The sequence below is a fragment of the Sparus aurata genome, chromosome 23 (genome assembly GCF_900880675.1).
Source record: "Sparus aurata chromosome 23, fSpaAur1.1, whole genome shotgun sequence".
NCBI lineage: Eukaryota > Metazoa > Chordata > Actinopteri > Spariformes > Sparidae > Sparus > Sparus aurata.
The window spans coordinates 12,355,129-12,379,393 of NC_044209.1; the positions used below are offsets into that span (position 1 = coordinate 12,355,129).

Genomic DNA, 24,265 nt, shown 5'->3' on the forward strand with positions numbered 1-24,265 from the left:
GTCATACGTCTTCAGATAATAATCAGAGAGCTTATGCATCAGCTAATTTGCAATGCTTTACCTCGTTGTACCAGCTCAAGGACCTAAGTATCACAGAAAGGCTAAAATGAGAAGCTAAATGACTAAGCAAATCAAATAGCTAATAGGAAAAGGAAAAGCAGCAGGTAAATGGAAATGCATATCCTAAAAGGAAATTGCAGGAATTGTAATCTAGTCTATTTATAAAAAGATTAATACATTAATTTGTAAACAAATTATTAATGCCTTTATTTAATGTAAAATGTGTTAAATGCTGAATTACTATTTCTGTGACACTTGTGGTCCTCAATACTTTGTTTGCCTTCACCGTTTTGACTGCACTATTTGTTGGACTACAGGAAACACTGACACGTGCCTTCAAATATAAACCTTCATATATAGTACATGCAGACAAAATCATTCAATGTCATTTTGACATAAAAAGTCAATTTAAAAGTCAGTATAAACCGACTAGAATAAATTCAACCTATAATTGATATATTTACAATACCTCCCCCCTCTTGTAAATAGTAAAATCTAAAAGAGTGAGTGCACAGAAAGAAAACTGTTACGCTGCAGGCTAACGTTGACAGGGTTAATGTCTTAGCTAACAGTAGTTTGTTGGCTTCAAAGCTTGTGAATAAACACGCAGGGCCTTTCAGTTATAACTTGTCATGAACAAGTAAACGTTTGGGTTCACAAATATATTTCTTTTTCATATGGTTACCTGTTGTTAAAGTAAAACATGAGAAATGTGTGTAAATCACGTATGATTTGTTGTTGAATAAAACTTGACTGAAATGTTAAATCTAGACTGAAACTATGAAAGTTAAGACTAAGACTAAAATAGCTGCCAAAATGAATAATGCAGTATACAAGCATCGTTGTTACAGACAAAATACTCTAAATGAAAAAGAATATTGTGACTATCTATCACTTTGCTTTATTTTAAGCACTTTGCTTGATTTTAGATCTTTAGTGAGGGTGTGTCATTTTTGAAGCGGAGGACAAGGGGCGTATACAGAATGTGGAGGGTTAACCTGTCATACATGTTTTACCAGTAGAGTGACAGAAACCCTATACCCCTATGTTTTAAATGAGCTGTTGCTCATTTAAAACATGGGGCAGGCTGCGAACCTACCTGTCACTCAACCTGTGATACAGTGACATTGTCCGCTGTACTGTCATTTAAGTGTCCATGTTGCCCCTTAAACGATATCTCCACAACAAGAGAATACTTCGAGCATATTGGCCGTCATTTAAAGAAGATTAAATAAGTTAGATAAATAAGTTCTTGTGCTAAAAAAAATGCAGGTAACAATTTGCATGGTAATTTCTGAGTAGAATGAAATGAAAAGAAATAAGTTAGAATAACTAAAAGGAGTAATTTTAACACAATTAGAATTAAGTTGGTTCAACTAAAATAAGCTTGTAGAAGACAAGGCAAATCATGTTGCTTGTACTAAAGTAATTGAGTTAGCCTAACCAAAAAAGTTTTGTGGCATGTACTCAATACTGGCTGAGTTGAAATAGCTTGAAAATATCTGTGCAAATTGTTACATAAATTTTTAACGTTGAGCCAGCACATAATTTGTTAGAGTGTGTCTTTATCTACATTCTGCAAGTGTAAATGGGCACTAGAAGAAATTCAACCTATAATTTTAATATTTACAATACCTCCCTCCCTAGAATGTGGAGGGTTAACCTGTCATACATGTTTTACCAGTGTGGAGGGTTAACCTGTCATTCATGTTAACCGGTAAACTGTCATACATGTTTTACCAGTAGCCTGACAGAAACCCTATACCCTATATATAAAGACAATGCAGTGAATGACACTCCACAGCTGCCTGTGCCAGTCTGATACTAACTACAGGGAATCTGCTAGATGTTCTCTCTGAACTATGACTGAAGCAGAGTTATACACTGTGTACAAGGGGATCTATTTCCTCAAACAATTCCATACTCAACAGACTCTGAAATACTTTGAGGAGTTTTCTTTTCGGCCAGATGATATCGTCATCGCAACATATCCCAAGTCAGGTACGCATTTGAACTGTTTTCCAAATGTTTGTGTACTTCAGGATTCAGGAATACCATTTAACATGAACTACAATGTGTGTTTGTTTTTAAAACACATGTCTTAATGTAGTATTATTTCACATTACCCTTCATGAGTATTTAACCATCACTCATGCATTTCTAACTGAAGGTGTATTTAATAGGAGGAGTTAAAGGCAATATGAGCACTCCACTAAAAACCTGTGATTGAATGACATACCATTAAACATGAACTACAGTGTGTGTTTGTTTTTAAAATACATGTGTCTTAATGCTGTCAAACAGACTCAAGACTCACTTGTTCAGACTTCGCCTCGACCCCTCATAGCATTAAATGTGAATACAAGAAAGAATACTTGAATCGAACAAATGCGCACAACACCTAATTTGTTGTTTTGTTCTAATTTGATTTGGAATGATTTATTCACTGTTGGACTGTTGAAAGTCTGAAGGAGGCTGAAATGATAAACTAATAAGTCAAAGAAATTCTCCTGTCCTGCTCTCAGGTAGCACATGGTCACAAGAGATTGTCCCTCTGATAGTCAATGGAGGAGATTTGACCTGTCTCCAGTCTCCTAACTGGGATCGTGTTCCCTGGCTGGAGTATGACCCAAACTTGGAAGGGAGGCCGTCTCCACGAATGTATGCTACACATCTACAGTACAACATGATGCCACCATCTTTCTTCAAAGTGAAGCCAAGGGTAAATCTGGCATAAAGTTTGTCACTGATTACTATCATCACTGATGAAATGAAAACACTGCACTTACTCAGTTACTGGACTGTATCACTGATGTAAAACAATGGCTGGCTCTGAACTTTTTGCACTTGAATGACAGCAAAACCGAATGTTTGGCACGCCATCTATGTCAAATGTTTTAATTACAAACTCTGGGACTCTGGCGCCCTTTTTTAAACCACATGTAAAGAATCTTGGGGTAACAGTGGGCTCAGATTCGATAAACAGATTAGGTCTGTTGTTAGCACAAGTTTTTTTCAGCTGCGTCTCCTGGCCAAAGTGAAGCCTTTTTTAAGTCGGCAGGACCTCGAGAAGGCCATCCATGCTTTCATCAGTTCAAGACTGGACTCTTGTAATGCACTTTATGTCAGCCTCAGCCAGTCTTTAATCTCGCGTCTCCAACTTGTTAAGAGCGCTGCTGCCCGATTTTTAACAGGCATGTTCAGGCGTGAACACATTACCCATGTGCTGTCGACACTCCACTGGCTTCCAGTTCGTTTTAGAATTGATTTTAAACTTTTATTGTTTACTTTTTACGCCATTAATGGCCTGGCTCCCTCCTACCTGTCAGACATTTTAACTGTCCGTGATCGTGGCAGGGCCCTCCGTTCTTCCGGCCAGCTCCTGTTAGAGGTCCCAAGGTCAAGATTTAAACAGTGGGGCGATCGTTCTTTTGCTGTCACAGCTCCCAGGCTGTGGAACAGACTGCCCCCCTGACATTCGCACCACTACTGACCTTAGCCTTTTTAAGTCAAAGCTGAAGACACACTTTTTTTTGGATTGGCATTTAACTAACTGCTCTTAGGTGTGCTTATTTTTTCCTGTTTTTTTACTTTATGCGCTTTTAGAGGGCCTGCACTAGTAGCACTTTCTTGTGTTTTCTTGCAGCACTGTAGCACTTTCTTGTGTTTTTATGTATTGTTTTTTGAATCATTTTATTGCTTTGATGTGAAAGCACTTTGGGTACCGTCTGGCTATTGTAAAGGGCTATACAAATAAAATTTGATTTGATTGATTTGATCATTCTTTTCATTGATGCACATTCTACCTTTGGTGCCATACAAACAGCCATGTTAATGATGAATGTGACAACATCGTTCCAGGTCATCAATGTCATGAGAAACCCCAAAGATGTGTTCACATCTGCCATTCACTATTTTGAGAAGGCCTCCTATCATGTCAACCCAGGTCCACAGACCAAGTTTCTCTACAAGTTCCTCGATGGAAAAGGTTGTTCTTAAACTCATTTCAAGAAATTTGCTTTTTATCGTAACGCACAATAAAGTGACAGCAACCTGAACTGCATTTCACTGATAGATGGATGTTCATTTATGATATTGGAGTGTTTGTGATTTTCTTTTTCTTCTAGTTGCCTATGGGTCATGGTTTGATCATGTGAAGAGCTGGCTGAATGCTGAGGATCAAGAGCACATGATGCACATCTCCTATGAAGAGATGATAATGGTGAGACATTTAACAGTGCCTTAAGTTTTGGGCAGTGTGAAGTAGCCTAGAGGTTAGAGACGCAACATGTGGCTGGAGGGTTGGCGGTTCAAATCCCCAGACAGACAGGACTAATGTGGTTGGGGAAGGCAGTGCTTGCCCCTCCCTCATTACCACTGCTTAGGTGCCCTTGAGCAAAAGAGCCGTTAACCACAATTGATCCAGTGGAGCTGCTCAGCAGCCAGAAGATCAGACTGTGGTTGAGCTCTGATTCTCCACTTGTCCAACAGTTAAGTCCTTTTCCTTTGACTTGTTCTGCCTGAGTGTCTGCACTGGGTTTTCGGGTCCTACTGCAGAAATTTTGTCCTGCTGATGTAGCACCATCACAAAAGGTCTCTGGGGTCAAGGAATTTACAAATTATCCTCTGAGGACAATAGCCGTGTTGCCATAAAACATTTGTAAGAATATCACATTAGACATTTTACGAAAACTGCAAAATCCCCATAAAGTTTGTACGTTGGCTTGAAGTGGATTTGGTCTTTTGTGAATCAGAGTTAATGCACAATTTGTTTTATTGAAACAGATTGACTGAATAAACCGTGACGTAGCGAACATTCAGCTCCCATGACTGATCAGCAGCTCATTCAGTGATAGGCTGATACACCTTAAGTGTGTGAAGGAGAGGTATCGCAGGTCCTTCCTTCCTGCTGCTTTCAGACTGTACAACCAGCATTGCTCCCAACAGACATCACATGTGCACTATATCATAAAATAACTAATTTCTCATTTTTTTTTTACTAACTGGACAATTTTTCATACCCAGATTTATGATTTATTCAACAATTCACTGCCAAACTGCTTATAAATACACTGTTAACAGTGTAAAACATTATTTATTTACAATATATATGAGTCTATTTCTATTTCTTACTTTTTTGTTGTATTGTTTATTTTGTACTATTATCATTGTTTATTACAACACTACTGTACTGTGGCTGCTGTGAGGAAAACATTTCCCCATTTGTGGGACAAATAAAGGAAATTCTGATTCTGATTCTAAACATATTTAAACAATTCCAGTGTCATGAGAATACACACATGGTGTGTGTGTGTGTCTGTTTATTGCAGGACCTGAAGGACTCTGTGTCCAGAATCGCTCAGTTCTTAGAGATACCTTTGGACAATGAGGTGATCGAGAAGATAGCAGACCGATGTCTTTTCAAGAACATGAAAACAAACAGCTCAAACTTCTCTTTGGCTCCTCTTGAAATTAATTGCATGTCTAAGTCTGAATTTATGAGGAAAGGTGAGTTTCAACAGATGATTCATACAGCATACAGTCCGATTTAATTTCCACTGTTACTTGGGGCAAAGTATAGAGCCAAGCACACTATCTTTATGAAATTTCAAATAAGCTGTACCCTAAAATGGGGCCACACGTCATTTCTTCAGTTGCACTATGATCATCTTGCATGTTGTGTTTCAGGAATTGCTGGAGATTGGAAAAACCAACTTACCGTGGCAGAAGCAGAGTACTTTGATGCAGTTTACAAAGACAAAGACTGTTAAGTTCTCCTATTGTCCTTCAATGTTTTATCAATGTCTTGCTTTCTCTTAAGCAAGATGTTAAATATACATTCATATGGGATTGAGATATATATATATATATATATATATATATATATATATATACACACACACACACACACATATGTGGGAGCTGTATCACCTTTTCAGGTCATTAAATTGAAGTATAATTTTTAAACATATATTTTCATCAATGCCCATCACTTTGGCAAATCATTCCACCTTTGGAACAATGTTTGAGCAGAAACTAGTTAGGAATTAATACATACAGAAGGGGTATGATCACTGGCAATTTGTAATTGCAACACTAATGTCAGCTGATGGTACATGATTGGCTGATGTTCCCAATGAACTATGGACAAAACACAAATATGATGTAGGATTGGTAAAAACTTCAGCACCATTGGTTGTCACATCTTAGTTAGTCTTAGTGATTACAGACCTTATAAAGCTCAATACCCATTGAATCCAGAACTTATTGAAGGGATAAGTCCATTATTTGAATCAAGGGGTTATTCTGCGGTGTCCAATCTCACCATGTCGTACTCCTATCTTACCAGTAAAATAGACCCGACAGGAAAATCAACCAACTTGCTGATTTGTCCAAGATTTAAAAGCAGTGAATGACACTGTACATGCCAGAGCACTGATGGTTCTGTCACAGGTACCTAATGAAAGCAAGTACTTCTCAGTTGTAGATCTAGCAAATGCTTTTTTCAGTAAACCCAGTCCAATCCCTGAATAATTTGGTGAGTTAGGCAAAATCTTAGGCGGCGCCCCCTTGCATCGCAGTCAATTTCACAATCAATTTTCATATACTCACACAGAAACTGCATGTATATATTCAAGATTTTATTTATTTTAAGTCAAAAATATCACACCAAATAAAAACTGAGGAAATAAACAAGTGATAAAAATACAATATAAATAAGGCACTGTGCAAACATATTATCTCTCAGCCTCAGAGTGCCTTATCTATTGTCAGCTGCTTTGCAAAACGACCTCCAACTCCTTACATGTTGCCATGTGGGTATTGTGCTCCTGGCTATCCTCATGAACCTTCAGCAAGTGGCTTGCATTTTTCCAGTCCTTTAGTCCTTCCTTATTAAGTCTGTATTCTTTTGGAGAAAACATTTAGCAGCAGAAGCAGTGCAAGCTACCATTTTGCTTAAGTACATCAGCCAGCTTCTTTTGATTTGTTCAGCATCGACTACGGATCTGTTACAAAAGTTATGTTGACACTCTCCCATCTTTGTTTTTGGGAAATGTGTAACTGTTTTTATTTTTTTTATTTGAACTGGTCCTCTATGAACTAGCTCTCATCTCACTTTGTCAGTTAGAAGAGATGTCCAGTCAGCAGGTCTGGTGCAGCCTTTAGTCTTAAAGCTGTGTCACTGGGCTGGTGCTGAAATATGTTAAAAGTGCATCTGAAGAGAGAAGAGAAGTATATGTGACTACTGCATTTTACATTTTAATTTTTAGTTTTTGGCGCCCCCCGCGGATGACGGCGCCCCTAGTATTTGCATACTGCCTATGCCCAGGGCCGGCTCTGGTTGTGATAATCATTTACAGTTGTTTCATCTCTTTTAAACAGGGACATTTTCAAAATGTTCCAGTTGAGTGTGTAATGAAATGAAAATATCATGTGTAAAGCAGAGGTGATTTCCAGGCATGTTTTCACTCTGCAGATATAATAACAGTCAACAGACTCTTCTATTGGCTCCAGTCAGACCAACATTGATGCTTCATATGTTTGATTCTATGCAAACTCAGTGAGCTTCCTTGTTACTCAGCTATAAAAACTTCCCATCAGGCTGTCAGAGGAGTTCACAGCACGTCACTTTCAACATCAACCATGTTTTCTGTAGCTCTGCTGCTACTGTTGGCAGCTGGATGTGAGTCTCTCTGGATTTGTCAAAGTCAACACTTCTTCTTTTGCAGTTTATCTTGATCATTTGTTCCAAAACATTTTGTTTTTTTAACAGGTGTGAAGTGTGAACAGTTGACACAGCCAGCCTCTGTGACTGTGCAGCCAGGTCAACGTCTGACCATCACCTGTCAGGTCTCTTATTCTCTTGGCAGCGACTACACAGCTTGGATCAGACAACCTGCAGGGAAAGGACTGGAGTGGATTGGGAGGAGATATACTGGAGGCTGACACTATAAAGATTCACTCAAGAACAAATTCAGTATCGACTTAGACTCTTCCAGCAACACAGTGACTCTAAATGGACAGAATGTGCAGTCTGAAGACACTGCTGTGTATTACTGTGCCAGAGAGTCACAGTGAGAGACAATAACAGGAGAGTCATACAAAAACTACTTCCTCGATTTACCACCAATGGAAACCTTCACTTGTCTCAGTATCACATTTTGTGACTGACAGTCATGAAAGTTCAGAGTTCTGACTGAATATTGAATTCGTTTTTTATCTAAACTGAAATGTAAAATATTCAATTCAATTGCAAATTTGTCACACAAAAAGTCATGAAAAGAATCTTGTTTGGCCGTCCAAGATCTCCCAGACAAACTTCTAAAATTGAAACAGTTTACAACTTTCAAAATATATGCTGCATGTTAGAAGAGTAAAAGTCCTGTTTAAGGAGCATTCATTTGTATAATTATTATCAAAACATATCTGCCCCATTTTACACTTCTTATCAAATATCTTATTACTTGTCTAACCTGTTATTTACTGTCCAAATTAGATCACAAATATAGTGATAGTTTAAGAAATCAAATTGTATGTGTGTCAAATGTCAAATTGTACGTCTGTAATGCATATAAGATAAACAAACCTGTATGATGAGTTGCTGTACCAAAACCTGCAGAACTCATCTTTACCACAATTATCTCACATGAATTCTGTTCTCACTTCAAGCAGTCTCCAAGAACATGTTACAAAACATTTACAGTAAATACTTTGTGAAAAAATCTAATTTTTAATTAGAGAATATTTCTTAAAAAAATAAATGTAGCAATCATAAAATTAAATATGCATATCTTGATTTTGCAAACCAAAGCTTATTTAAGACAATTCTTCAGAAGAAAAACTGTTGCTTTAACCCTTATTTTGTGTTCTGGTCAAATCTGTCCGATTTAAAAGTTTTATCTCTGAAAAATGTACTTAATTTGATCAGACTGACCTAAGAGTCCATGACTTTGTCCACAAAGAGGATTTCAACGCAGTATTTATTTGCATACAATTTTGTGTATTTTATTCAACTTTTGTACACCTTTGGTGTTCCCGGTCAAAAATGACCAGTCATGGGGGAGACTACAATTAGTGTAAAAAACAGATCTCAGGTACATCCTCATTTGTCATATGGACACACACACACACACACACACACACACACACACACACGCACACACACACCAACACACCTTGGTTCCCAGGCAACCACCATGGGAACCTTAGCCCAGTAGAGTCTCTCTCCCGCGGGAACAACACCTGTTCTCAGAAAGTTGCAACATTGTTTCAATAATATTGAACCTTTCTTGCAGCTTTGATAGCCTATATAAATGCTTTTTTGGGGCCTTGCTCACAGTTCATTGTGTGGCAGCACCATGGCACGTCGATATACCAGTCCTTCCAGAGAAACATAGTGTTTTTTTGTGATTGTTGCGGGCAAAAATCCTTGATTATGCGGCACGTTTTCTTAAAAAATGCGATGGAATATGCGTGATATTTATGCAATTTTATGCGATAAAATTGCGGGAACTTGCAAAAATTGCGGTTTGATGATAAAAAGAGAAAAAAAAGTGATTCCCCCAACACCCTGTTCTCACTAGGCTACTACCATAATGTAAAGAGTCATTTCTTATTACTTCCTATGATAAGCAGCATACTACATCACAGAAAGTGCTGGGAATATTTAAGTTCCTGTTTTATTTCAGACCTTAATAAATACATGGCTCAAACTTACAAAACATTGATGAGTCAAACAAGTTCTGTAGCTTTACAAAAGGAATATGCTACACCTTCTGTAAAAATGAATAAAGATAATATAAAAAAATTAAATGTGTGTTTCCTGTTTTACAGAGCTAGCTATACAAAACAGACATCTTCTGTTAAAATAAGTGCTTCCAATGCACAATGTGCAATCTCTTACTGTACCATATATTTACATACAACTAATATACTTACAACTGTAAGGTTTTTGAAACTAGTATGATTTTTTGTTGGCAAATGAGACTGATTTGCGGGCTTCATCATGGCTTCATCGCAGGGTTTGCAGCTTTTTGATGATGTTCATGTCGCGTAATTACGTCACTTCATAACGTTCCCATGGCAACAGGGGAAAATGGCTGCTCTTGTGTGAAGCAGACGCAACATTTTTCAACTTTCTGCTGAGATATATGTGACTTTTTTGCAACGAAAATGAGGGGATTATGAAATCATGCAACCCCCGCATATTTTGGCGGGAAATCAGCAATTTATGCAGCGAAAGTGCAGCGTATTTGAAAAAATGCGGCCCCCTGCATAAATATGCTGATTATGCATTGAATTATGCGATCGCATAATCGCGTTTTTCTGGAGGGACTGATACCATAAGTGAGGCTATTGATTACTTAGGCTATGTGATCACCACACTGGTGAGGAGGAGAGAGGCCAGGAAACTGACAGTGAGGATGGATTAGAGGAGGAAGTGTCAGAAGATAAAGACGACAGATAATAATCTAGTCCAAGAATTAACTGATGGGGAGGAATCCAGTGATGAAGAGAATGGCCATGCTGAGGCTGCTGTCACATTCAGGTCAAATAATGGGAACTTATCCTGGTCTTCATCCCCATTTGAGAATCAAGGTAGGCTTTCAGCTGAAAATGGACCCCAGGACCTACAAAATATGCCGTATCCCGAATTGATGACATCAAATCCTGCTTTGAACTGTCCCTGACTGACTCCATCAAAAACAGTGGTAAACATGACCAACTTGGTGGGGAAACGGATCTACAAATACGATTGGAAGGAGGTAACCCAGACAGACAAACAAGAACGCATACATGGGTGTTTTGATTTTGGCTGGTGTGTACAGATCCAGAAACAAATATACCAGCAGTTTATGGGATGCAGAATCTGGTCGGACATGTTTTTGGGCCACCATGTCACTCCAGGAATTTCACATGCTGTCACGGGTGATTCGCTTTGACAACCGTGATACAAGACCAGGCCGTCGTCAACAAGACAAACTGGCAGCAATCAGGGAGGTTTGGGGTAGAGCGCCTGCCACTCATCTACAACCCAAGTCCAAACGTCATAGTGGATGAGCGTCTAGTCGCTTTGAGGGGACGCTGCCCTTTCAAACAGTACATGCCAAGCAAGCCGTCTAAATATGGCATAAAGATATGGGCAACATGTGATGCCAGGACAAGTTATGCCTGGAACATGCAAGTTTATAATGATACTTAGCGATCTTGTAATATTGTGAAATTGTTTGGGGATAATTTCCTTTGTACACAAATAAAACTTTCCGGTCACTTTTGACCGGGAACACGACTAGTGTTACTTTATGTGACTGTATAAAAAAATTAAATGGTTTCGAAACAAATGTCCTTGGTAACTTTGACCCTAAGTAGTCTGTGATAAACAATATACTATGTTTCATCTGATTATTTTTTATAGCCAAAATAATCCAGAAATGATGCTTTTTAGAACTCGAATTCAAGATGTATACGCTCAGATCAGTGAGGTATACAGGCCATAAATAACAAATAGAAGTTCAAAACTTGTAATGTTTACAAGAACTGAAGTTGAGAAAAAGATCTAACACAACATGTGCAGGTGGGAGCAGAACATATGAAGTCAGATGACACTAACTAAGGAGAGTTTGACAGTGACTCTAAACACTCACACATACATACATGCATCATATGAAAACAACAGCTGATGTTGTGGTTTGTGACTTCCTGTTTCTCAGTGTTACATCTAACATGTGTTTTTCTACAACAATGATGGATGTAAATGTAAATGTTCCAATTATTAATGTTTAACAACAGGTGATGAGAATATATTGAACATTTACATGATATATCCAGTATATGGATGGACCAACACATAAATATATCTTACTGGTGTGTGAATAAACATCACTGTTAAATAACTTCACCTTCATTATTAAAAACATTACAATAAAAAAACTTAAAATGTATAACATAATATGATGATGTCATTGTTGTTTTGTCCAGAGGTGTGTGAGATGTGGTGTGTTTCTTTGTGAGGAGGAGGAGTCGATGCAAAACTCTGATCTCTTCATCTCTACATATGTGTTGCAGAGTGAAGGACAGAGACTGAATCACTGACAGACACACTGTAGACTGGACAGAGACAACTGGCTTTTACAATGATCACACCTGATTATTTGGTTGTTTTTCTCATCCTGTCTATTAACTGGGCAGGTAAGAACGATGATTGTTTTTTCTGACAACCCTCCTGCTACAAAGACAACATGGCTGCATTACAGTAACTAATGAGCTGTTTAACTGTCTGTAGGTACTGAGGGTCAAACACTGACTGAGTCTGAATCAGCAGTGAAAAGACCTGGAGAATCCCACAGACTGACCTGCACATATTCTGGCTAGCCACTGGGCTACTGGTTGGATCAGACAGGCTCCTGGAAAAGGACTGGAGTGGGTCGCTTATATCAGCAGTGGCAGTAGCGACATCTACTACTCTGAGTCGGTCAAAGGCCGGTTTACCATCTCCAGAGACAACAGCAGACAGCAGGTGTATCTGCAGATAAACAGTCTGAAGACTGAAGATTCTGCTGTTTATTATTGTGCTCGACAGCCACAGTGACTGAAGTTGTTGAGCAGCTGTACAAAAACCTACAGAACTCATCTAAACTGGCCTGATAAAGATCACCATTGACCAATAATAATAATAAAAAAAAAACACTCACTACATAAATAAAGTCTGTAAACATCACAAAACTTCAAGAGAACTCATCATTATCATGATCATCTCACATATCATTGTCACTCATCAGTTGAAGAAAATTACATGTAATACATTGTACATAATACGTATAACACATGCAGCTAAATTGAAATCATCATGAGAAACCTATAAGGTTTAATTACAACAAAAATATTACAAAAAAGGGACATCTTATTCATTCCATAGTTGAACTTCTTGGAATCCACACCTCAGAGAAAACAGTTGCTGACAAAAAACAGCATTTGTGTGGTAATTGCAAATTTTATAATATAAGATGTAATTGTTATTTAAAAGATCACTGACATATAGAATATCTAACCGACAGTCAGCAGAGATTTACATGTTCACGACAGCATTTTTTTCATTTTACATTACAATATTAAACAGACTTAAAGCCATTATGTAGCTTATTTGACTCAAGTTTAAACAACCTATCTGTTGGATGCTTTGACAAAAACATAATGAAATAGAAAAGTCAAATTGTCTAAATTTACCCATCAGCTCTTTGTAGTCATGAAGGTACAGATGTGTTCAATCAGTATCTGTCAGGTTGTTTAAATGCTGTTTTATTTTGCATTCAAACTGTTGAATTTGACTTTAAAAGCAGAATGAGATGTAGGAGGAGCTTCCTGTATACAAACTCTCACAGTGATCCAGTTGACATCATATTTAAAGAGGACTCATGGATTTGAAAACAGAAGCACACTTTGAACATGGCTTACAGAAAGCTGACACTCCTGGTTGTTGCTCTCTTTGTTTCCACTGGTGCTGAAGGTCAGACCATTACAGAGTCTGAACCAACAGTTAAAAGACCCGGAGGGTCCCACAGACTCACCTGCACAGCATCTGGTTTTGACTTTGAAGGCTCAGTCTGGAACTGGATCAGACAGGCTCCTGGAAAAGGACTGGAGTGGATCGCACTTGTACACACAGATAGTACTCCTATCTATTACTCCCAGTCAGTCAAGGGTAGATTCACCATCTCCAGAGATGACTCCAGCAGTAAACTCTACCTACAGATGAACAGTCTGAAGACTGAGGACACAGCAGTGTATTACTGTGCCAGAGAGACACAGTGAGAGACAATAACAGGAGAGTCATACAAAAACTACTTCCTCTTCTAACTGAGTTGTGCTGCACAAAGTCACAGAGAATTAGACGAGAGACTTTTTAAAGGTACAGACAGTCAGAGATGAGCCTTGGAGAATCCAGACTCTCTTGATAATAATGAGTTACGAGACGACATTGCTGACGTGTTAGACACACATTTTCTGGTGCCTTCCTGTCAGGTGACAATCTGTCTGTGCAGTATAAGGCTGATGTGTTGACAGATCTGTGTTTGGAGTACATTTGAATCACTACCATTATTGCATTTGTTTCATGTTGACTTTTATCCTTCATTTCTGGTTTGTAAAGATGGCCTCTATGTCTGAGCCCAACAGCTCTAAGACTCACAAGACAAAGTTTTCTACAAAAATTAAAAATTAAAAAATAATGAAAATGAGTACAAATTTTGCTGTTAAAATTTCTAACTGCCCTGTTGACTAGAAGTTCCAACACAGAGCAGACAGACCAGCACAGATGTAGAGATACTCTGTTAAAGGTAAAAGCCATGCATCCAAAATTTTACTTGAGAAAAAGTATTTAACATGTTTTAACATGAACATTTTGTAGAAGTACTCATATTCTACTCTCGCCCTCATGTTTATGTCAAAGAAAAGTAAAAAATAATGTCTCATCCACAGGATTCAGATGTGCCTCTTACCTTTGAGCTTTGATAAAATCAAATAGACCTCAGATTGTCAGTCACTCTTGGTTCTTTGTTTCTCAGTAATTTTCATCAGAAAGGAGGGAAAATAAATAATCGATTTGATGATCATGTTTTCTCACGTGCTGCTGCTCACAAGAAGTAAATCAAATTAAATTAAATCTGTACTGTCATGGCTTCGATTATTATTATTATCTGATAGTCATGATGTCGTGATTTCAGAATTTATTTGTGGAATGGGATTTGTCAGTTTAGCTTCTTGTCTTGTCACAAGTGGAAATGTATTGTCTCTCTCTGGAAATCATCACATAAACACAGAAAACATCATTCTTATGAAGAAAGTCAAAAACGAATAGTGAAAGTGTATGCTGGTGACCAGCTTACCAGCACCATCATAGCATCAGCATACCAGCATAGACCAGCATAATTTCCATAATCCATAATATTTTTTATATTTATTTCAAATAGTCATTAGTTGTAACTACTGTTACACTATAATTTAGATATCTATTTTCATTAACAGGTAAATACATGACTATTTGTCAAGAAACACGTTGTATTTTACAACAAAGGCAATTCAGATGTTTAACTTACATCAGACATCTGTGGGGTTCTGCCAAGATGGCAAGATTTTAAGCACTTCTTGCACGTTCACAGACATCCAAAAAAGTCAGACATTCAGATACTTAACCTGTTTTGAACATCAATAGACATCCAAGAGGGACCCCAGCCAGACATTCAAATATACTATGTGCAGCCTGTACATCCATAACAGGTGGACATTCAGATATTAAACCTGTTCTTAATTTCACCAGACATACAAAAGTGGGTCTGGACAGACATGATCTAAATAACCTAACATTACATGTTGGCTTGGAATCTACTTAGATATTGTGTTTGTCACTCTGTTAGATAAAATATAGTAAAATATGCAAAATGGTCTCTTGGATGAATGACTTGTGTAGAGCGAATCAAATCCAGGTCCCTGTGAGGAGGAGTTGATGCAAAACTCAGATGTCTTCCTCCTCTACTTATCTCACTGCAGAGAGGATGACAGAGAACAGTGGACACACAGTTTAACATGATGGACTATAGGACAGGACTGCTGCTGTTAACTGTCTGCTGGGCAGGTGAACATCTACACTGACCTAAACCTTCAGATAACTTTTATTTGTGCTTCCAAGCCAATGACACACACATATTTTTTTGTCTCAACAGGTGTTGATGGTCAGACTCTGACAGAATCTGAACCAGTGGTTAAAAGGCCTGGAGAATCTCACAGATTGACCTGTACAGCCTCTGGATTCACATTCAGTGACTACAGGATGCACTGGATCAGACAGGCTCCTGGTAAAGGACTGGAGTGGATCGCTTATATAAGCACAGCTAGTACTCCTATCTATTACTCCCAGTCAGTCAAGGGTAGATTCACCATCTCCAGAGATGACTCCAGCAGTAAAGTCTACCTACAGATGAACAGTCTGAAGACTGAGGACACAGCAGTGTATTACTGTGCCAGAAAGACACAGTGAGAGACAATAACAGGAGAGTCATACAAAAACTACTTCCTCTATTTAGCACTGGGAACGCTCAGTTGTCTAACCATCACTTTTCCTTCATCTCTGATTAACAAACAATAGCAATACATCAGTACACAAAGTAAGTGGACATGGTCTGAATAAATGCAACAAACAATTTACTCTAAAATGCTACTTTTACTCCCTTTCTGTCTTAATATGTGTGGTCTATCTAGAGTCTGAGTCACAAATAGCCAGAAACCATGGGACTCCAGCACACACATGTTGTTAAATGCAAACATTAATGTATACAGGGATGTCTGAGGAGTCTATATGAATGAATCGTTATGTAAAATTGTTAGGTAATTATGTGTTTCCGGCAGACAGAAGAAGAGTTGAGAATTTTAATGGTAGATCTAAGTTGACTTCCCCTGCAGTCGACATCAGTACAGAAGAGGCTGAGAGACTCAAACGTCCCTCAATACAAGATGCATGTGACTTGTTTTATTAATCTATCTTTATGTATTGTAATGCCTTAAAAAATGAGAAAACATTTTGTAATTCAACTACAACTTAAACAGTAGGTGTATCTATTCACAAATAAGCTGCACGCTTCCATTTTGTAATTTAAAGATTGTCACTGATGATTATTTTTCATGACACATTCAGTCCAGAAGTTAGTTGCCAGGACATTTTTCTACAGTGTCTGTTGTACTCAACGTATGGAAATGTGTGTGTGTAACATGTTCCCTCTTTAAACCTGTAGAGGAGGTCTATGCAAACTCTCCTCTTATAAACACACCATCAGTAACTTGTGACAGAAACCTGTGACAGACTGAGATATATTTGAAACACTGAGATCAGAGAGCTCTGAACTACAGTGTTTATCACAGAATGGAAAATACAATCATCTGGAGTTTATTATTTGTAGTTAGTATTCATGGTGAGAAAATTAATTCGGCTTTACTTCTTTTGTAAATGTCAAACCTGTAATTTACAAGTTTGTTGGATAATGATCACATTTTCTTTGCTTCCAGGAGTTTGGAGTGAGATCAAACTGGACCAGTCTCCCTCTGAGGTGAAAAGACCTGGAGAGACAGTGAAGATATCATGTATCATATCTGGTTATAGCATGACGAGCTACGCTATTTCACTAGATTACTCACAAAAATAGTCTCCTCTATTGGCAAAACATTATTTCATATTAAACTGCCCATGTCATTGTGTTTAAGTACAAACAATGAAAGCTGTTGATCAAAAAGTTTCATTCAAATCATTGATGGATGGTTTAACATGATGAGATGACAATAAAACATTTTCAGAAATGCTCATGGATATTCTCTGATTACTGAAAGATACTGAACAGTAGATTATTGACCTCATCTGTCCAATATGCTTGTGGGGAGTAATGAGAAACCATGATGCTGAGGCAAATTACACTTGAACTGATGAAGTGTTTCCTCCCTGTGAGGAGGAGTCAATGCAAAACTCAGAATACATGCCTTCAGTGTGTAACTGCATTTGGGTCCACCTCCTATCCCTTCTTAGTTTTCCCTTTAAACCCCGACTTGACAACCAGCTTATCTGTCATGACTCTGGTTTTATGTCTGTTGTGTGTTTTCTGTCTCATGTTTTGATTTTCCATGCCCTCTTGTGTCATGTGTTCTTAAATTTCTCCTGTGTGTTTTCCTAGTTGCAGTCTGTCTCCCTCTGTCTGTCAGTGTTTTGTCCTCTTTGCTCCTCCCTCTCGTTACCTCACCTGGGCTCCTCCCTCCTCTCTCCCCACCTGTTCCTTGTCTGGTCATTAGTCTGTGTATTTAGTCTGTGAATTCCCTGCACTCCTTGTCCGTTCATTGTCTCTGCCAGCGTCCGTTCATGGCTCTGTTTGCCGCTGTCCACGTCCGCTCCTGTTTCCAGTCTCTTTGTGGTATGTTTTGGTTTAGAGTTTTTCGTGTTTGATTTGTACTTTGCCTTTTTCTTTACACTTTGCTGAACTGTTTTATTTTGCTACTTTGTCCTGCTGTTGTGTTGCTACTTTGTTTTTTTTCTTCAGCTTTAGTTTTATTAAAGCTCGCCTTTCATTCCCCTCATTGCTGCCTCTTGTCCTCTGATTATCTGCGTTTGGGTCCAACTCCTATATCGCCATAGTTTTCCCCTTTTTACCCCGGCCTGAACATTTTTTTTTCTCTGAAGCATGAATAACATTATTTCTCTACACTAATTCAACCGCTTCAGAGCGTCCTGAACACAAGCTAACGTTATTATGACTGCCCGGTCACTTGAAAGACTTTTTTGCTAACCTGTAGCCATAAACACAAAGTTAAACACTGGAGTTAACAAGATAACAAACTAGATTTAGCAACAAGCTACGTAGCTTGACTGCAACATCACACGGCCATATGCCCTATTATGAGTATTACTGTAACCACCACCATAGCCTTGTGGTCAAAACATAGAATTAAACATATATCAAAGGGGGGGTCCTTACTTGTCCAGCAGAAAAGCAGCAAACTCTGCGTCACTCTTGAGTCCTTGCAAATCCCGCAGCTCTCTCCACCTCTGAAATGACGCTCTGATATTTATCCTACTTTTCTCTCTATCAGTCTTCTTATTTCTTCTCCTTTGACATGGGCAATGGCGGGGCATTTTTCTGCTCTGTTGTTGTTGTCTGTCCTCTGCCATTGTTTACAGTTTGGGCATGAAAGTATCTGACCAGGTAAGAGCAGGCACTGCGGGGGAGGGACACTGATTGGTTGTATTTAGCCGGGAGCAGTAGATTCTTGCAAATCAAATTACAGCCACTGGTTGGAGCCACAGACGGTGGATTTTTACACAGCTGACCTGTATCTTAATGACAATTTAAGCAAATATAACCAAAAAGTAGTTAGACTACAGCTTTAGATATTGTCTTTATGTCAGCGTGTTTCCATCCGACTTGATAAAGTTTTGTAAACAATAAGAAAAAAACTGAATAACTAACATCATTAAAATCACATGAACATTGTCTTACATGCGTGTCAAAATGAATTTTCACAACTTCTAGCCGTGACTTCTTGTAAAAGGACAGTTGATCCTTCTTTTATATCCTGTCAGTGTCCTTCTCTATGCAAAGTGAATTTCCTCACAGTCTGCTATAAAGACTTGATATCATGCTGTCAGCTGCAGCAGAAGAAAAGCTCCCATCAGATCACCTTCAATACCAACCATGTTCTCTGTAGCTCTGCTGGATCCTGTGAGTCTCACTGAGGCAGAGACACTGACAGTATGATCACAGCACACTGACTGTTCACTCTTATTACACTCATTCAATATTCAACATGTTTTCCTCCACAGGTGTGAAGTGTGAACAGCTGACACAGCCAGCCTCTGTGACTGTGCAGCCAGGTCAACGTCTGACCATCACCTGTCAGGTCTCTTATTCTTTGGGCAGCTATGCTACAGCCTGGATCAGACAGCCTGCAGGGAAAGGACTGGAGTGGATTATAAGAGGCGGTGGTGGTGGATGGAGCACATACATCAAAGATTCACTAAAGAACAAATTCAGTATCAGCTCAGACTCTTCCAGCAACACAGTGACTCTAAATGGACAGAATGTGCAGTCTGAAGACACTGCTGTGTATTACTGTGCCAGACAGCCACAATAACACAAACCATCAGTAGACCTGAACAAAAACCCCTCAGTGCCTGAACACTTGTAATATGAAGCCACGAGAGGAGGAGCCCTCAGACCACTAATGATTTCAACACCAGTTCACTGTTACAGTAAAGAGGAAGAGACACATTAAACAAAGTAAAAGAAACATGAGCTGGTTTATGAAAGTATTCAAAAATGATCATATTGAATGGAGACATTTTCCTAAAACTATATTCTGTGTGTTGACTCAGTATGTAAGTTAAATACTGACATTATTTCAGCTCAAAGCATTTTGAAAAACAATCTCAATCTAAACAAACATGAAACTTCAATAATTATTTCTCATACTTGTCTTGTTTTCTTTCATCTATGTCCTTAAACAAGTATGCCTCATAAACCCTTTGTTAGAAAATCAACATTACAAGACAAACAACCACATTTGTCACGAATGTTGTGTTTTTCCTAATAAAAAAATGTTGAAAATACTCAATTTAGTGGTATTGTAAAACTGATCAGCTGGTCAATTTCTTAAAATTGTGCAGAGTGCTTTCTATTGAGGGGCAATATAGGGGTGTTTGTCAAACAGTTGCACAAAAACTGCTAAACATGAACAAGTTTCTGTGGAATGAATGAAACATGTTCAGTAAATATTCATTCTCCAGTTTCACCAAACAGTAACTGAGATGCAAGTCAAATCCAGTTCTACACTGTGAGGAGGAGTCAATGCAAAACTCAGATGTCTTCATCCTCTACTTATCTGACTGCAGAGAGGATGACAGAGAACAGTGGACACACAGTTTAACATGATGGACTATAGGACAGGACTGCTGCTGTTAACTGTCTGCTGGGCAGGTGAACATCTACACTGATCTTAATTCAGAGTTGTCTTCAAAAAGCTTCCCGCTTCAAGCAACTAAGGACGGCATATCCCTTTTTCTCTTGACAGGTGTTGATGGTCAAACTCTGACAGAATCTGAACCAGTGGTTAAAAGGCCTGGAGAATCTCACAGATTGACCTGTACAGCCTCTGGATTTTCAATTAATGGCTACTGGATGAGCTGGATCAGACAGGCTCCTGGAAAAGGACTGGAGTGGCTTGCGTATATCAGATCTGACAGTGCTTAAATCTACTACTCTGAGTCAGTCAAAGGCCGGTTTACTGCCTCCAGAGACAACAGCATAGAGCAGGTGTATCTGCAGATGAACAGTCTGAAGACTGAAGATTCTGCTGTTTATTATTGTGCTCGAGAGCCACAGTGACTGAAGTTGTTGAGCAGCTGTACAAAAACCTACAGTAGTCATCTTTACTGGGCTGAAAGAGCCAAAGCATGAAGTATTTATATCATACACAATTATATTATAATCTTTAATCTGTTCCTGAGAAACATTTATAGTCAATGTTAAATGAAATAAAACACAAGAATATTTGTTGATAAAAAGCCTGCAGAACAGCACAACAATGTAGTCACTGAAATAACACTACTACAAAATTTAGAGACAATAATGTCTCTAAACTTTGTGCAATCTAAAAGGATCATCATAAAGATGAAAAATAATGTTACAGTTCCTTTCATAAAATCACTAGAGGGCAGTCAGTTTGTCTCTCCTGTTACTTAAAGGAGACTCTGTGTTCTCATTAATATTAACTGACTCTCAACACTCAGATGTAGTTTTTGCATTTTGTCTCACAGGTTTCAGTTCCTGAGCTGCAAGTTTCTCTGTATGTCTTCAAACATCTGCTGACACGGAAATGATTAAAACTCTGTCAACCAGCAGCATCAGACAGAAGTTTGATATCATTTATGGTTCATGTAATATTCACAGTAAGAATAGTTGTGATAATCATTTACAGTTGTTTAATTTCTGTAAAAACAGGGACAGTTTCAAAATGTTCCAGTTGAGTGTGTAATGAAATGAAAATATGTGTAAAGCAGGGGTGATTTCCAGGCATGTTTTCACTCTGCAGAAATAATAACAGTCAACAGACTCTTCTATTGGCTCCAGTCAGACCAACATTGATGCTTCATATGTTTGATTCTATGCAAACTCAGTGAGCTTCCTTGTTACTCAGCTATAAAAACTTCCCATCAGGCTGTCAGTGGAGTTCACAGCACGTCACTTTCAACATCAACCATGTTTTCTGTAGCTCTGCTGCTGGCAGCTGGATGTGAGTCTCTCTGGATTTGTCAAAGTCAACAGTTCTTCTTTTGTAGTTTAACTTGATCATTTTTGACAAAACATTTTGTTTCCTCCACAGGTGTGAAGTGTGAACAGTTGACACAGCCAGCCTCTGTGACTGTGCAGCCAGGTCAACGTCTGACCATCACCTGTCAGGTCTCTTATTCTGTTAGCAGCTACTGGACAGCTTGGATCAGACAGCCTGCAGGGAAAGGACTGGAGTGGATTAGTTCAGATACTAACATCAAGGATTCACTAAAGAACAAGTTCAGTGTCAATTTAGACTCTTCCAGCAACACAGTGACTCTAAATGGACAGAATGTGCAGCATGAAGACACTGCTGTGTATTACTGTGCCAGAGAGCCACAATAACACAAACCATCAGTAGACCTGAACAAAAACCCCTCAGTGCCTGAACACTTGTAACATGAAGCCACCAGAGGAGGAGCCCTCAGACCACTAATGATTTAGACACCAGTTCACTGTTACAGTAAAGAGAGGAAGAGAGTATGAAAATATTTTAAAAATTATAATATTGAATGGAAACATTTTCCAAAAAGTGTATTTTGTCTGTCTGACTCACAATATACAAGTTAAATACTGACAAATTTATTCTAGCTCACAACTGAATTTTGAAAAATCTCTTTATCTGAACAAACATGAAACTAAATAAAGGTGTGTTGCTTGTCTAGCTGTCTTTACTCCGACGTCCTTAAAAAGGCATGTTCCATAAACACTTTTTAGCAAATCAACATAACTATATAAACAACAACCTTTGTCATACATTTGTTTTTCCTATCAAAATATAATACAAAATACTCTCTTCAGTGGCATTGCAAAAATTCTTGACATGATGCACAGTGCGGCAGTGGGGTTTTATAATGAGGTGCAATCAGCCAAAATTATGTTTTTGTCTTAGCTGCACAAAAACTACAATTCATGCAACAGTTTCTCTTGAAGGAATGAATTTGTTCAGTAAATATTCATTCATCAGTTTTACCAAACAGTAAATGAGATCTTAGTCAAATCCAGTTCCACACTGTGAGGATGAGTCAATGCAAAACTCAGATGTCTTCCTCCTCTACTAATCTGACTGCAGAGAGGATGACAGAGAACAGTGGACACACAGTTTAACATGATGGACTTTAGGACAGGACTGCTGCTTTTAACTGTCTGCTGGGCAGGTGAGGAGCTACACTTATCCTAAGTTTAAATAACTTGTGCTGACAATACCTTACATTCACATGTTATAATTATTCATTGATTTATTCTTTGGTTTAATGATGGTCAGACTCTGACAGAATCTGAACCAGTGGTTAAAAGGCCTGGAGAATCTCACAGATTGACCTGTACAGCCTCTGGATTCACATTCAGCAGCTACTATATGGCCTGGATCAGACAGGCTCCTGGAAAAAGACTGGAGTGGGTTGCTACTATCAGTGATGGTAGTAGCTACATCAACTACTCTGAGTCAGTCAAAGGCCGGTTTACCATCTCCAGAGACAACAGCAGGTGTATCTGCAGATGATCAGGCCGCCGACTGAAGGCCACTGGCAGGTGTCGACCGGGCCGCCGACTGAAGACCACTGGCAGGTGTCGACCGGGCCGCCGACTGAAGACCACTGGCAGGTGTCGACCGGGCCGCCGACTGAAGACCACTGGCAGGTGTCGACCGGGCCGCCGACTGAAGGCCACTGGCAGGTGTCGACCGGGCCGCCGACTGAAGGCCACTGGCAGGTGTCGACCGGCCGCCGACTGAAGGCCACTGGCAGGTGTCGACCGGGCCGCCGACTGAAGGCCACTGGCAGGTGTCGACCGGGCCGCCGACTGAAGGCCAGCTGGAACCGTTGTCAGCCATGCCGTCAAAGGGGATGACCCAGCTGGCATCGGCTGGGCAGCCAACATAGGAGCTGGGAATCGAGCTGAGGCATGGGCTGGTAGCTGTGCTGTGGCTGAGGCGTGGTCTGTGGCCGGAGCTGAGGCATGGTCTGTGGCCGGAGCTGAGGCATGCGTTTGGGCTGGGGCCCCAGAGCCTGACTTCAGGGAGGCAGGCCGCTGCCGAGAACGTCGCTTTCTAGGTTGGGGAGCTTTGTAGGCCAGGCGGGTTCCCCAGAATGGAGACACGTCAGCTGAGGCTGATAGCTTGGCTGAGGCTGTGGCTCTGGCGTGGGTTTGGGCTGCGGCCTGGAAGAAAAGTTTGCTAGCAGCAACTTGACGAGCCCTACTAGCAGGATTGGTCATGAAGTCCCAGTACCATTTAATTATTTCGTGGCCATTAACTGCTGGGTCTATCTTTGGTCTGGTCATTCTGTCAGGCGGGGGGTTAATGGGGGGACTATGGATAAGGGAAGGTGGACCCAAATGCAGTTAAGCACGGG

At 39.4% G+C, this 24,265-nt stretch overlaps 1 protein-coding gene across 1 annotated transcript; it reads left to right on the top strand.

Moving 5' to 3' along the window:
• The first annotated feature begins 1,885 nt into the window (after nucleotides 1–1,885).
• On the top strand, nucleotides 1,886–5,831 carry LOC115575140 (sulfotransferase 2B1-like). Its single transcript, XM_030407005.1, has 6 exons — nucleotides 1,886–2,061; nucleotides 2,586–2,782; nucleotides 3,922–4,048; nucleotides 4,188–4,282; nucleotides 5,391–5,568; nucleotides 5,749–5,831. The coding sequence occupies exons 1-6, from the start codon at nucleotides 1,923–1,925 to the stop codon at nucleotides 5,829–5,831; spliced, it is 819 nt and encodes a 272-aa protein (XP_030262865.1). The 5' UTR covers nucleotides 1,886–1,922.
• Nucleotides 5,832–24,265: the final 18,434 nt, after the last annotated feature.